This window comes from Solanum stenotomum, chromosome 9 (assembly GCF_019186545.1).
Source record: "Solanum stenotomum isolate F172 chromosome 9, ASM1918654v1, whole genome shotgun sequence".
NCBI lineage: Eukaryota > Viridiplantae > Streptophyta > Magnoliopsida > Solanales > Solanaceae > Solanum > Solanum stenotomum.
Genome location: NC_064290.1, coordinates 53417864 through 53434549, shown reverse-complemented (window position 1 = coordinate 53434549; position 16686 = coordinate 53417864). Strand labels below are relative to the sequence as shown.

Genomic DNA, 16686 nt, shown 5'->3' with positions numbered 1-16686 from the left:
TGTCACCATTATCTTGAAGAAATATTGACTTGTTGATGATAAAGTGAATCATAAGGTTTCAAACACGTAATTAACAAAAGTTTGATTTAGTTTATATATATATATATATATATATATATAATTGGATGCACGTTATAATATAAAAATGGCGTATCGAAATTCCAAGAAGATAACGTGTTACTATATGAAAACTTATAGTATAATTTTTTTTAAATATTTCTTTTAATACATTGATTAGTTCAAGTTAATGAGTTGTCTTATTGCGGAATGAACATGAAAATTTTATTACATTTTCTTGTAAATTCACAAGAACTCATATCTAATTATTAGTGCGATATTCATGAAAAAAGAAATCTCAAAATCCATGGAAATTTTTCAAAATACATGGAAAATTTTCTTCCACTATTTATTTTCAGTATGAAATTTGTAAAATAAAATTAGAATTTTCTACAAATTTATTAGTCGAAAAGGTCCCTTTTTTTTACAAGGAGTGGTGGGATGGGAAACTTGCATCTTATTAATAAAATAAAAATAAAAATAATTAACCAACTGACTTACTAAAATTTTCATAAAAAAGATCTAATTTCTAATATTGCACAAGTTATTTACTTAATATATTTCTCATTTAAGTCATTTTGTAGATTCTATCTGGAAATTATGAAGAAATTTCATACAAACATTATGGGCCATCAACAGTATTTGCATGTGAGAAAAAGAAGTCAAAAAAAGAGGTCGTAAAAGGAAAAATATGTAAGTATATATTGAAACATACGATCAGGAGCTAAAATATATCTTACAAGTTTGATTGAACTTAGTAACTTTAATTTAAATTAGTATATGTTTTAAAATATTCATCAATATATACAAATTATTAATTTAGAAGTCAATAACTTAAAAGAATTAAAATCCTCTAATACATAAGCTTCAAAATTTGGCTCCGTTTTGTTTTATAAAGAATTTTCTTATAACCAGAGGCGGAGCTAGGTGGGGGTTCGTGGATTTGGACGAACCCACTAACTTTTCCGTAGACCTTGTATTTGTACTAAAAATTAAATAAATATATATGTATATTAACTTGTGAACCCCTAACAAAATTGATTGACAGTTCAATAGTAAGGAAGAGACCGTGGAAATGTTTTTCACGCTATAGTTGTAGCTCCGAACCCCCCTCTCTTTTTTAAAAAGAAAATTTAGAACCCTCAAACTTTTAATCTTGGCTCTTCCCCTGTTTATAACAACATTAATAATATAGCAATCAAGTTTTTTGTTTTTTTTTATCAATGTCATTATAAAAATTGACATTATTATAAAGAAATTTGACGATATATATTTTGAATTTTTTAAAAAAAAATTAGGATTTTTTTTCAAGAAATATTGATGAAATCTAAATGAAACTTGATTTACAAGCCATTACAAGTCAGTTCATCAACTTTTTCTTTTTCTTTTTCTCTTTTCAGTCATAAAAAAAGTGATTTTTTTTAATTTTTCCAACGTATCGTGTGAACGTCACATAATTTTAATTGGAAAATAAAAACACAAATCTTAATTTAGCTTAAAAATATTTTAAGTATAGATTAAAGTAGTAATTAAGCTAAATGTTTAAGTATAGATGAAAGTAGTAATATAATCTTCTAGTAATGGTTTGATATCAAGGGAAGGTACTAAAAAAAAAGAAATATAAAAGGGCACATATCGTATAAGTCAATTTCAATTTTAGCGTTTGAATGTATTAAAAGACGATATGTAGCAGTCGAAGACAGATTAAATCCAATTCTGTAATGATCCGATTATACATAGTCTTGAGTCACATCTGATAAGGTTATTTCTATCTATTGAATATATACCCAGAGTAATGAAGCAAGTCTTGCTTAGCTTCAGAGTGATAAATTAGGAGATAAAGTTTATCAATCTACAAATTCGATAATTCTTTTCAACAACGATTCATTTAGAAGCAAATATTAATATCATATTTGAATCCAATATAAAAATATGTTAAATGCAAAATTAAGACAAATTTAAGATATACTTATTAACCTAAAAATTTAAAGTAAAAATATTAAGTTATAATGCTTTTAATATATTCATAAAATCAAAGGAAAAAATAACTCTCTAATTTCCTATATACAACCGATTGGAAAACCCCCAAAGCACCGAGTAGGAAAATGTAGAGTCTTTATTTATATTTATTTATATATAAATATGAAGGACAAATATTCCAATTTTGAAGAATATTTAAAAAATAAGACTATTTCACGGTACAAATGAAATTCATCTTCCACAATTGTTGATGGTTAGAAAATTTATTATTATTTTAAAATAATAATTAAAAAATCTTGTATTGAAAAGATGTCATAGTGAGAAAGCGTGAGAGTTGATGATGATCGATTTAAGAAGAGTTACATGTAAATTGAAAAAGAATTGGAGAGATGATTAGATATGCTATGCCACATCTTCAACTTATCGAGAATATGATCCTAGATACGAGAATACAAAGGTTACAAATTAGAATAAAAAGTTAATAGATAGTTGAACGCTGTCTCGCTTTCTCATAAGATATGTTTGGTGGCCATTTGGACTCAAGGCATCACATCTGCTTCTCCTTTCATATCAATAATATTAGTATTATTCTCATAGTAATTTCTTATTTTTCGATTTCTATCACTACCTAGTGTTGCTTATGCTTCATAATCATACTATTCTCCGTTGTTGTTCCTTCTACACAATCATATTTTCTTCTTTCAAACTGCTTTGATTTTTTTTTTCATAAATCGAGCCTCTCTACCTCCTTAAGATAACAATAAGATTCACGTACTGACATACACACTATCCTCATCAGATCCCATCTATAAAATTACACTGAGTAGATGATTAAAAAAATACTTCTAATACACATATATATTAACAAAATATTTAGAAAATTAAATGAAGAATATTTCATGGTACAAAACCATATAGATGGATGGATATCCAAAGTCCAAAAAATTATTAAAAAATTACAATACCAAGGGTACTAATGTAAATTCACACTCCACAATTATTGATGGTTAAATAAATAATTTTTTTAATTTTTACAAAAATTACTTGAATTATATACAACCTATACATACATACATACATATATCAATACAAAACATTTTTTTTAATTATTAATAAAAATAAAATTAAAATACAGCTGAAATTTACCTCTTCTTTCTCTACAAGGACTCTTTTTTTTTTCTTTTATAAATCTTGTTGAAGAACTCATCAACTTCTCTACTTCCATTGCTTAAACACTTCCTTCTTATTGAAGGATTCTTCTTTTTCTATAAAAAATTTTACCCACAAACAATTTTTTGAGCCAGAACTTGTCTAGAAGAACAAGAAAACACAGAACCAAGCAACCAGATAACCCCTTTAAAGAATTATTATTATTGTTAAAAGGAAAAAATATTTGGGTTTTGTGTTAAACTTGTTCTTACTCAATCTATTTGTTGGTTTCTGTAGTTTAATTTTCTTAAAAATTGCTTCTTCTTTTTTTCATATTCTGTACAGTTTTTTTTTATTTGTTTTTTTTTTTTGGTTGTGTTTGGGTTGAAGAATCGTAGATTTCATCTGGGTTTTCTGAGAATTTTGAGTTTGTTGAGGTGGGGTTTTTGAAAAGGTGGGTTTTATCTGTGATTGTGCTTGAAATCTGGACGTTGGTGAAGAATTGGTTAGTGGGTCGTTGAGATTTTGGAGTTTCGTTGCTGAATTCGTTTGTGGGTCTGCTGAAAATTGTGTGTTTGTTGGAAGATATTTGAAAAATTGGGGTCTTGTTTGGGAGGTTTTAGTAGATTTGAGAAGGATATAAGAATTTGATTATGTTGAGGAGATCCCTTTTGGGTTTACCCAGTTTCAAGTAATTTGTGATTCATAAAGTGGTTTAGATTGGGGTTATGGCATTTTGACACCTGGTTTGGGAGATTTGCTGGGTAAATTCTTGAGGATTTGGGAACTTTCTTCTGGTTGTTTGGTTGAGTTTTTGAGGGATACAATGAGTTCAAATGTTTCATCTGGTGTGGTACAAGTAGGGAAGCTTTTGGTTCTTATTGCTGAGAATGGGCAATCATATGAACTGAATTGTGATGAATATACTCTTGTTGATGCTGTCCAGCAATACCTAGAGTCTGTTTCTGGGATTCCTGTTGGTGATCAGCTTCTTTTGTGCTTAGATGTGAAACTTGAATTGCATTGTCCCCTTTCTACTTACAAGCTTCCATCGGATGACCGGGAAGTTATCTTGTTTAATAAAGCTAGAATGAGAAGCAATGCGCCACCTCCATTACCCGAGCAAGTTGAGATGATTGATATTCTTGATCCTACATTACCATTGTCCTCTCATGACCCCCACCCTTTGGATGATGCTACAGACCCTGCCTTAAAAGCCTTGCCTTCTTATGAGAGACAATTCAGGTTCCACTTCCAACGTGGTCATGCCATTTACAGCCGTTCCCAAATGAGAATTGACATTTGTGAGAGGCTTTCAAGAGAGCAGAAAGTGCAAGAGAGGGCGTTAGGGATTGCTAGGGGCAACCTGGATCACTTCTATGGGATGATACTTCAAAATTACAATGACTTTTTGAAGTGTTACTCCCAGCAATATCGTAGCCATACTAACTTGCTGAATAATTTTGGAAGGGATATAGAGAAGTTGAGGGCTTGCAAACTTCATGCTGCTTTGCAGACTGCTAACCGCAAGTGTTTGCTGGATTTTGTGAAAGAAGAGAACTTGCGGAAGTTGGCAGATGATTGTAATAGTTCCCACAGGCAGTTTGAGAATAAAGTGTCTGAATTTAAGCTCGAGTTTGGAGAGCTAGAGCACAATGCCAAGCATTTATTTTCTACAAAAGTTTCACATCTTATAAGGGAAGTTGAACTAGCTATCAGAGACCATCAGAAGTATGTCAGTGAGCAGAAAAGCATAATGCAGGCTTTGAGGTTTGTTTTCTACCTCTTCCTCTCTTGTTGCTCTTGCTGTGCCTCCTCTTGTCCCTCGCTCACCCTCAGCACGTGTATCCATGAATCGTAATAATTTGCATGTGTTGCGTAACTGCCAATATATCTGTGTGCTGCTTGTCTGCTGTGCAAATCTACTGATTTAGAGGCTTTGCAAGGGACAGTTTTCTGTTTGGTACATGTAGGTTATGGTGATGAATTATACTTGTAGAAAAGGATATTCTGGTAATGAATTTAAAGTCGTTTTTGCTATAAAAAATGTTATTGATACTTCTTTGGCACTTGTTTTAATATGTAAAACAAGTGATACTTCCTTGGCCTTTTGACACCCTTGTAAGTCTTTTGGGTTAACAGCATCTCAGTAACTTAATTACTTTTAGTTCAATACACTTACCTCTGTAGTAATAAACTAACTTCTTTAGTAACAACAATCTAGTAGGCAAGGAAGGAATTTTGTCATAATCTGTTCCAACTAGTAAGGACTTCCATTCCTGTGTTCACCAGTGTTGCAATAGCAGCATGGGGCTTCATCCGGATTTAGATTAGTAATATCTGTCTATGCTAGTTACTTGAGGATGTCATATTGCTTATGCTGATAGCTCAAATGAGATAAAACTGAAGTCACATGTGAAGAAAAGGGGTGCAATCTGATTTGGAAGTTCTTGAGCACTCTCATTCGTTGTTCTTTTGTCTTGTTTGAGTTCCAAGTTTGACCTTTCTATAAATGAGGTCTCAGATTTTTAGTACATTTTACCATCCTCATTTTAAGCTGACGCATTAGTCTGATCATTAGTTTTGACGAAGGAATTTTTTCCAGTGGGTGGTCCACACGTTTCAGAGATGAAGGTAGTTGATATCTGACAACTCCTTATACAATTTGTTAAAATACATCTGTAGTTCATATGTTTTTCTTTCTGGGTTGTCTACATCCAGTAATATGGAACATGTAAGAAGGTGTTCAGGATATTTACAAAGATTTTGTCATTTTTAACCATGAAGTCTAAAAGATTGTAGGATGGCCATTGAAATAATTGGTTTAAGTACATCCGTGTCTTTACCTGGATATAGTCAATATCTTTTTCCTTGGATAAGAAAGACTACAAAATCCGCTTTTAATGTGCTGTTTATCTGCCTTTTAATGATTGAAATTCTGTTAACATTATATGCAGCAAGGATGTGAATATGGTCAAAAAGCTTGTGGATGACTGTTTGACCAATCAGTTATCATCTTCCCTCCGTCCACATGATGCTGTTTCAGCTTTGGGACCGATGTATGAATGCCATGAGAAAAGTTACCTTCCTAAGATGCAGGCTTGTGATGGTGAAATCTCCAATTTGGTTGAGTTCTGCAAGGATAAAAAGAATGAAATGAACATTCTTGTTCATAATTACATGCAAAAGGTAGCATATATCCAGTACACCATCAAAGATATACGATGCAAATTTGCTGTTTTCCAGGAAGCTTTGAGGCGTCAAAGTGATTTATTCGAGCACTTAAAAGTGGTCCGAGGGATTGGTCCTGCATACAGGGCATGCCTTGCCGAAGTGGTAAGAAGAAAAGCTGCAATGAAACTATATATGGGAATGGCTGGGCAATTAGCTGAACGGCTTGCAACCAGGAGGGAGGCAGAAGTTCGTAGAAGAGAGGAGTTTCTGAGGATAAATAGTACATACATTCCCCGGGATATTTTGGCTTCCATGGGACTGTATGATACCCCTAACCACTGTGATGTCAATATAACTCCTTTTGACACTAAATTGCTCGACGTTGATATCTCAGAAATAGATCGCTATGCTCCTGAGTATCTATTGGGACTCTCTTCCAGAAGTGAAAAGCATGGGACCTTAAAGAGTCCACTTTCCATGTCTAATGATGGTTCTCAGTTACCGGAAGCTGAGATTACCGACTTCACTGAGAAATTTGATTGTGAGGAATTACTTCAGGGCTCAGAGATTCTGGATATTGCTGGAACTAGCAAAATGGAAGTGGAGAATGCAAAATTGAGGGCTGAACTTGCTTCTAAAATAGCCTTTATGTGTTCCACCTGTCCTGAATTTGATTATGAATCACTTGATGACAGTAAAATTGATAGTTTATTAAAAGAAGCAAGAGAGAAAACCTCTGAGGCTCTACATCATAAAGAAGAGTATGAAAAACACCTCCATTCTATGCTTAAGGCGAAGCAAATTCAGTGTGAATCTTATGAAAAACGGATTCAGGAGTTGGAACAGAGATTGTCTGATCATTACTCGCAAGGGCACACACATTCTGCTGATGAGGGTGTATCTAACTTAACTGTTTCAGCTGTGAAGAATGATGACAGCAAATCAGATGTGTCAGGTGTTGGAGACGCTCACATGCCTTGTATGCCTGCTGAAGTCATGGATGAGGTTTCTTGTGCCTCTAGTTCATCAAATATAAAACCTGGCTCTAAACAAATCAAGGAACAAGAAGGCTTAGATGACAATATGACAGATTCCTCTGGTATGATTAATCCTCAGTTGGATTCATCTATGCTAGATCCACACCGTGATGAAGAGCATGAGAACCTTCCCGCGAAAGACAAGAAAGATACCACATTGGTTGGTGGAGATATGGCACTTGCGACAAGTTCCATGGCTGTGAGCATATCCCAGGCTCAGACTGACATACCTTCTGAAGTAACTGCTGAACAAGGTTTGGATGCTAAAGCTAGAGAGGATCTTCTCCTGGAGTTGCAAGGTGACCTGGCTGATAAATCAAAGCTACTGGATGAAAGTGAAAGCAAGGTGAAATCCTTAACTGAGGAGATAGCCAAGCGGGTGAGGGAGTTGGAGATCAGAGGGAAGCTTCTTGATGAATCTCAGGTTTTCTTTAGTTTCCCAAACTTTTAAATTTCTGGTAACTGCTTGGAATTATCATAATCTCTGGAGAATTACAATATTCCTGAAAGTATAATCTTCATGTTGACTCGTACAGAGTTATAGCCTCCATAGTTTGTCTTCCATATAATTTGTATTTTCTGGGTTATAACTTTCTCTAAGAGCAGTTGGTAGGAGGATCAAAGTAACTGACGTGTCTTCTTGTGCAAGAATAGATGCCCTTCTACCTCCCAAAGCTTGGACACATATGAAGAAATCACTTAATGTTGTGCCCATTAGGATTTGAACGAGACCTCATGGTTATGGATAATTTACGGATGTATTTACATAATTAGTGCCAAGGAATTAGGTTATCTATCTAAATTGGTGCTCCGGGGGAAACATTTACGCATGGATGCTAAATGGATGTCTGTATGATTTGTGGGTTTGTCTCAATATGTGGTAGGCCGACCCATATCCTCTATTTGTTGGTGCTTATTGAAGTAAGTTGACTGCAGGGCCTCTCTATGAATGGTTGAATTAACATAAAATTGGAAACTCTCTCCATGAAGGAGTGGAGAATTGAACATAGTTGGAGAGCAAGTTTCTGCCACTAGTGTGTTCGTTTTTTACTGTGTTTGGGGGTTGCCTTTCTTATTTTCTTCTGATAACTGTCGAACAAAATAAGAAAAGCTAGATGGCTCTTGAGGAATGAGGAGATGCCTTAAAGACCAACCTAGAAAGAAAGAGAATTATTGAGAACGGGAGAAGCATTATGTACTTGTGCACAGTTTGCACATAAAACTCTTAAGAACTTGGGAAAGTTTGAAACTCTATGAAACATGTGAAAGAAATAAATAATAGTAACAATGAGCATGAAATGGTGGAAGTTACGAAGGAAAAAACCGGAAGAAAAGAAACCAATAGGAGGTATTCTTGGAAAAAAAAATAAAAAATAAAAATATATATATAGTAATAATGAGGAAAGAAACAAGTAAAGATTACTTAATTTTGTGCATATTTTTAAACATAAATAAGGAAAGAAATTCAAAAATTAGTGGAAAAAAAGATAAATAGAGATTCTGATATAAGGTGCCACATCACCATTTCCATTCCCATCCTTATATATATATATAGACATAGAAAATTAGCCTGTCTGGTATGATCAGCTGTATCACTGCAATTGTTATCTCAGGATAAGCTAATTTATTTAATGACTTTTTCTTAATCTTTTTCCATTGTTGATTTGCAGATGAACTGTGCTCATTTAGAAAATTGCCTTCATGAAGCAAGAGAGGAAGCTCAAACACATCTGTGTGCAGCTGATAGAAGAGCCTCTGAGTATAGCGCTTTGCGTGCTTCTGCAGTCAAAATGCGTGGCCTCTTTGAAAGATTGAGAGTATGTGTTTTGTCCGGTGGTGTGGCTAGTTTGGCCGAGTCCTTGCGTGCATTATCTCAATCTTTATCCAAGTAAGCTCTTGCCATAATATCTTTACCCTACTTGACGCGACATTTTGTGATGCATGACAGGAACTTACTTATTTGTAAATACCTTCTAATTGTTGATGTTGATACATGTTTTAGATGCAAGATCCATTGGAATATAACAATAGGTGTGAACATGGCTCAAGTGCAGAGTTCACAGAATAACCCCATTTTAGTTAATTAATCAATTGTGCTCTGCTAATTCATTATCTGAATAATTGATTCAACTCTCCTTGTCCAACCAAAAATGATAAACAAGTACATAGATGAAGGTTAAAAAATCCAATTCATCAATTGAGTTCCGAGACTAATGCAGTAAATCATTGTAAACTTTACTCGCTAGATTTTTCTGATATTTCCCTCATGGAGTATGTGTATAGCACACTAATTATATTAATCCTATCAACTTTGTAATCTTATAGTATGCTGGTGCAAAGTGGCTGAGGTACTTTGTTGCAAACATATCTCTTTGGTAAGGTAAATAATTTTATTAGTAATGAGAAAAATCCCTCAAACAAACAAATGTATTCCCCCAGTGTCTGGGGAAATGAGAAGAATCCCTCATAGAAGTAATATACCAAAAAATAATGAATCTACAACAGAATATAATTTTCTAAGAACGACATCCAATCTTCTATAAAACTATAGAACCTCATGAATGTACAAAAAAAGAAACTAGGAATGAGAAGGTTGTTCCTCAAAAGTATAGTCATTCTCTATTGTCTATTCCCTCAAAGGCTCCTATTTCTTTCCTTTCACCCCATCAAAATGAGTGCTGGTGAGGTAACATCCTGTGCTCTTCAACCTCATTTCCTCCTCCTGAGTTTTCAACTGGAGAGTGCCTCCTCCGCTGTGCCTGACATTACCTATTGCATCCTGAACCATCTTAAAGTCTCACACCACAGATGGGTGCAGGACAATGTAGGAGGAGGTGATTACATCTTCACCTCAACACTTGCACATGAAGCACCAAAAATCTAGTTTCCTTTTTTTATGCTGTGTCAAAATTTTCCCGTTGCTTCTTCAATTTCCAAGTGAAATTCATGTTCCAATGCACTTTCAGCTTCCAAATATTCGTTTTCAACTTCAATTTTAAATACTATTTTTTCAACTTCATCCAAATATTGAGCACCGTATCTGCTTCTTTTTTCATACTAGTAGTGCTAGTGTTATTCATGTAGTTTATTGTTCTTCTATTTTTGTTACTATTTGTTGTTTCTTTAGCTGATGTTACTGTTCCTTTCTTTCCAAATGCATTGTAATGCTTTCTTTAGTATATGTCATGGCTTCTTCACTTCTTTGCTTTCTTTTTTCAAAATGCTTTCTTTTTCTTTATTTGAGCTGAGGGTCTATTGGAAACAACCTCTTTACCTCCACGAGGTAGGGGTAAGGTCTGCGTGCACACTACCCTCCCAAACTCCACTTGTGGGATAAAACGATACGGAGTACTCAATTTTTTGCCATTTTTGAGAACTACTAATTTCAAAAATCTTGCTCTAATATGATGGTGAGAGTTAGAGAACTGACATGCTTGTATTTGCCAAGAACAGAACAAGTGGAGCTAGAATGTGAATACAACAGCAACACATACCCAGTGTAAACCCCCATGTGGGGTCTGGGTAGGGTAGTCCTCTTAGAGATAGAGAGGCTGTGAATAAATAGAACAATTATCTTCTCCCCCCACCCTAAAATGAGGGAACATCTCTAGGGAACAGTTGCTGATATTATGACATTTCTCATCTTCTGCCCCCTAAAAAGAGAGAACTAAACATAACTAGGGAACACTTGTTGATGTTATGACATGTTAGTTTCTTCAAGTTCATTTATCTCTTGGATTAGAAAAAGATACAGTATTAGGACAATGATAATCATTTATTAGTGAAGTGAAGTCTGTTGGTTTGCTGGTGGATTGGAATAAAAACCAATGGTTATATTATGCGTTCTTTTCACTAACACTGGCTGATGAAGTTAAATTGATTTGTTTTTAGTTCAATAAATGAAAAAGAGGAGGATGGCTCAGCTGAATTTCGGGAATGCATCCGGGTACTTGCTGATAAAGTTGGTACATTATCAAGGCATCGAGCAGAGCTGGCTGATAAATGTTCCAAATTTGATGCTGCGAATAAGCAGGTATCAAAGGAGTTGGAAGAAAAGAAAGATTTGGTTAACACCCTCTACAATAAGCATCAACACGAGAAGCAGGTAAACGATATAGCTTTTTGTATTCTGTTTATATACATGTGCCCTTGCTAAAGCGATTTGTTTCCACTTTGGTTTGTCTATGTTTGAGATCTTCAGTTACATTAACACCTGAATTACGTCAAGTTAAAGCAAATGTTTTGGAAATGCTATGGATCTCTTTTTTATTTTTACAATTATAAATTACCTTTCTTCTTCAAACTTCTTTTTTTTTTGGGGTTAAAATCTTCTTCAGACTTACTGTTGAGGTTCTCCCTTTGGATTGGTTATTGTTTTGGTAAGTGTTCCCTCTTTGGGCGTAGTAATATCTCTGTTTTGGGAGTGACCTAAAGTTTCTTTGTTTTTGCTACTTATACTTTCCTAATTGTTCATCAGGCAAACAAAGAGAAGATATCGTTTGGGCGTTTAGAAGTCCATGAGATTGCAGCATTTGTTCTCAACTCCAATGGAAACTATGAAGCTATCAATCGAAACTGCCCTCATTACTACCTCTCTGCAGAATCTGTTGCTCTGTTTACTGACCATCTTCCAAATCGTCCAAGCTATATTGTAGGGCTGGTTGTGCATATTGAACGACAAACTGTGAGGTCGACACCCTCAACATCAGTTCGAGCTGACCATGATAGAGATCGTTTAGATATACTGACTTCTGACACAGGAACCAGTCGTTTGTCCTTGAATTCAGGATCAACTATGAACCCGTATGGTCTTCCTGTTGGCTGTGAATACTTCGTCGTGACAGTAGCCATGTTACCTGATACCACCATTCATTCACCACCTCCTTCCTGATCTCATGAATGGAAATGAAAGAAATGAGGGAAGAAATCAAAATTGTACAGAATGATTTATATAGTTTTTTAATTATCACTCTTTTTCTTTAGAGGGATTCTTTGCTTGATTTCCCATTGTACAGCTGATGGTGAAAATCAATCAGACTTCTTCTTCCTGTGTATATAATGCCTTTTTTCTTATAGACTTGTAAAATTCTGTGAATATTCATCCTTCTTTTATTAGTTTCTTGATCAAACGTTTGATGATAGCTCATGCTTGTCTTGAATTTTTTTCTTCTTTTTAATGCATTATGTGTTCGAAATTTATTGATCCGCGTTGTGCAGATACGTGATGTGTAGAGCCTAGTTTAGGGCAAATGCTTTCTACCAAGAGTTTCTCTATTCCATTGTATTCTGTGGTGGTTGATGTTTTTTTTTTGGGTGTTGTCTGATATTGCGTTGGGATTTAACTAAGTAGTATTTCGAGGGTAAAGTACCTACTACCGAGTTGATTCTACTTCTAATTTGAGATCAGAATTTGAGACTTTGGTTAAGGATCAATGCATTTTAACTATGATCATTTTATTTTACAAATTTATGAGTAATTAGACAATTGTTGACTAAATAACAACGTTAATATAATATAATTTCACATCAATAATTAGTAATAACACGTGATCTCATAGAACAACAAAAATAACTAACGGCCACGTGTGTTATATTTCAGTTATATCCGCACTAAATTAATATACTCATGTGAGATCATGAAATATTGATAAATTAATATTTATTAATTTAAAGAGTCTTTTGTGATTCAATGAAGGTTAATTTTGATTACATCAAAATCATTATATCTTATGAATTTATGTATCGTATATATAGAATTCACTTAAAAAATAAATTTATTATACATAAAGTACAATGAATACATCATAATCATTATAAATAAATTCATTATACATAATGGACAATGTATGTATGATTCATTGTAATATATTATTTTGTTAAATAATTCATTGTAAAAATAAATTCATTATACATAAGTTTATTGTTTCTTAATAATCAGATATTATTCATTGTATCTTTATTAAAAATATTCAATGTATGGTGAAGACAAAATAAACTATATAACCAAAATAGGAAATTTCTTGAAACCATATCCAAAAATGACTTCTCATTTAAAATGTGTCACAAAATCAACAATGACAGATCAAATACGTAAAACATTATACATGAATACAGGATAAACCATTCGACATGCACTTAAAAAGATTTACAGTCGTGACAACACCGTAACTTTTGAATGTAATAAAAAAAAGTAAAAGATGAGTTTCAACTAGATTTAAATTTTAACAAAAAACAAAACAAAATAAAATCATATTTCACTATATTATCTTAGATATATTTATACTTTTAAAGAATTATATTAATTGATAATATTAATAAGGTCAAATATTTATAAAAACTTTTTTTTACGTAAATACCCCCTAAAAATAGGCAAAGTGGAGCCCACAACCAAAACCTTTAAAAGGAAAATTTATCATTGTTTTCCCCCAAATATAAACATTTAGTTTCTTTCCTTGAATGATTTGGACTCTTCTATTTTTGTTCTTTTCAATCTACCGCCTCTTCAAGATTTTCATATATAATCTCATATTAGGGTCTCTTGTAGTTACTATCTTCACTCCCTTTTAACAGTTTGCAAAAAGGTGCATTTTTTTTTCCTATTTTTGAATTTTTTTAGATAATCAAGAACTGATTTTTCTGTTGATTTTGGTATAATTCTGTTGTGGGGTTTAGTTTTTATGGGTGTTTGTTGAGTTTTGAGTTCTGGGTATTTGAGTTTTTTGATTTTTTGTGGTGATCATATGGTTCTTTATGAAGAAAAAGATTCTACTTTGAATATCTTGGTATGGTTCTGTTATGGTTTTTTTTATATGGTAATTTGTTGATTATTGTGTTGTGATGTTTAGTGATTTTTTTAAATGATCATGCTTTGTATTATGGGTTTTTTTTTTTTTTTTTTGTGGGAATTTGTCAAGTATTGTGTTCTGTGAATTTTTTATTCTACTGGACTCTAGAGCTGATTATGCTGTTGATTTTTGGTGTTATTCTGCATATAGGGTTTTCTTTTTTTGGGAATTTTGTCTAGTATTGACTTCAGAATGCTTTGTCATGCTATCTTTAGTATTTTTTTTTGTGGAGGCTTCTTCACTTATGGTATTTCTTCTTTTCCCAAGCTGCTTCATCATGGTTTTTGTTGAGTCAAGGGTTTTTCGGAAACAACCTCTCCACCTCCCAAGGTAGGGGTAAGGTTTGTGTATGCACTAAACTGAGAATAGGATTAATTGGTGATATAGTTAAGTTCAATTCTCGTAGGTTTTTATAGTGATCCTTCAGTTATTTTTGTCAGTTTTAGATGTAATAAACTAGGAAAAGGAAGGTTAAATACTCATCATATACACTTACTATAGTTACATGATTTAGCAAGGTGAAAATGTATGTTAGTTAACTATTGTTTAGTGCTAAAAACCTATTTACAAACATATGTCATGCATCTATTAGAACACGAGTGCGTGTAATTTTTTGGTTGGATATACTTAATATAGATATAGGTCCTATACAAATTTGGTACATGCTGTAATGCTGACCCTTTGGTTTAGTTGTGGTAGTTTTGGATTTAATGATTGATAACTGTATTAATAAAGGGAAAAACTTTCTATCTTTTATGGACAATTTTGAGCAATCGAATTTATCTAGCAATGAATAATATGCATGTCTTGTAGATGCTATCATGGTTTCATATGTCAGCAAGATGTGACCAGTTGTTGTGGTTATTGCAGTAGCAAGAAACAAGTCTCTTGTGGATTCATCTTTCCCATACACCACTTGGCGGGCTGGTGTTGCTTAGGTGATTTGCAGCTTACGTTAGCTGCTTTGTTGAACGAAGCACTTTCAGGATCATCTGACTATCAAATATGGTTGGCAGCCCTTTAGGTTGGGAATGTAAAACGGATGGCTCTATCCGTAGTGAAGTTGTGGAAAAGCAGTTAGAAGGCCCACTTTTGACTCCAGTGTCATCTGTTGGGAGATATCCTGTTTTATCTAGCAAGAAGGATGCCCAGATTCTTAAGAAGAATTCATCACATGCTTTAAACACAAAAGTTTTGAGTGGAAAAGAATCTGAAAGTATACGTAAGTTGAGGATCTGCGCTGAGACGAGGAATAGAAGTTCATTTTCCTCTCACACAATTAGCTCTTCCAGAAAAATTAGGACCAAAAAGGAAAAAGGTAAGAGTAAATTTCCTTTCCTTTCTGATTTCTAACATTGATTGCTAGTCAATATTCATGTCTGGTGCTAAGGGTTTATATAATTACCTTTTACGATCAGCGTGAATAATACTTCTTTCCTTCATTTTAGAGAAGCCATATACTTTTGTTTCAACTATTGCTTCAGGAGATTTCTAACATTGATTGCTACTGACTGGTCATGCAGTTCAAGTCCAGCAAATCAAGAGGATTTCAGCTCCACCTCCGGTTCCTGGCCGCGCTTTGGCAGGAAAGACAAGGCTTCCGACCTTCATCAGGCAGTCTAAATCATCCACAAGTACCGAGGAACCTTCTAGAATTAACGAGACATACTTAGGATATGAAGAGCCCATCCATCATATTGCTTGGGAAGGTATGTCCAAGATTTTCTCTCCTCATCTTGTAAATGCTATACAGTTTGTTAAGAGATATTTAGGGACCAAAAAAGCTACTCATTGTTAGATATCCTAAAATCCATCATACTATAGATGATGTAGCATGTTGATGTGCACACCAAGCACAACGATTTCAATGACATGATCCTTGTGCTGTGCCCGTCTAAGGATAACATTTAACGGCAAAAGGCAGTGTCACCAGCATATGCATTGCAGCATGTTTATAGGTGCAAGTTTGTGTTCTCTGCTTTAGTGGAATAGCTGACCAATAGTTTGTAAATTGCAGGTTTGGATGAAAATTTTCATTCATCGAGAGTCACTTGCCCAATATGCGAAAATGATCTGTGTGACATGCCTGATGAATATGCAGATGCATATGCATATGCATACACGGACGATGTTGAGCCTTCCGTTCTCCCAAGTGTTGCTATTTTGTCATGTGGGCACGCTTTTCACGCCGTATGCTTGGAGGGCATTACCCCTGAAGAGAACTCTGGTGATCCTCCTTGCTTTTTTTGTCTCAGTTGCATGTCTTGAGCCTCAATCAATTTGTTGAGGGCATTCTTGGAGCAGCTTGAAGTGATTTTACTAGGTGTACAGATCTCTTTATAGTTCAACTTCAACTGCTCCTTTTGTTCACATTTTTATGTTTTTTTGTCAATTTAGCAATACAAGTTTACTGAGACTAAGTTTCCAATATTATTTGTGATGGA

The 16686-nt window shown here is 34.0% G+C and overlaps 2 protein-coding genes across 2 annotated transcripts; both read left to right on the top strand.

The window, feature by feature from the left end:
• The first annotated feature begins 3271 nt into the window (after nucleotides 1–3271).
• LOC125875794 (autophagy-related protein 11) lies at nucleotides 3272–12538 on the top strand. The gene is made up of 5 exons (XM_049556829.1): nucleotides 3272–4956; nucleotides 6144–7821; nucleotides 9068–9285; nucleotides 11289–11502; nucleotides 11875–12538. The coding sequence occupies exons 1-5, from the start codon at nucleotides 4013–4015 to the stop codon at nucleotides 12286–12288; spliced, it is 3468 nt and encodes a 1155-aa protein (XP_049412786.1). The 5' UTR covers nucleotides 3272–4012; the 3' UTR covers nucleotides 12289–12538.
• A 1327-nt stretch (nucleotides 12539–13865) lies between these two features.
• On the top strand, nucleotides 13866–16603 carry LOC125876834 (uncharacterized). Its single transcript, XM_049558090.1, has 4 exons — nucleotides 13866–13978; nucleotides 15113–15560; nucleotides 15766–15951; nucleotides 16260–16603. The coding sequence occupies exons 2-4, from the start codon at nucleotides 15248–15250 to the stop codon at nucleotides 16508–16510; spliced, it is 750 nt and encodes a 249-aa protein (XP_049414047.1). The 5' UTR covers nucleotides 13866–13978; nucleotides 15113–15247; the 3' UTR covers nucleotides 16511–16603.
• The last annotated feature ends 83 nt before the right edge of the window (nucleotides 16604–16686 follow it).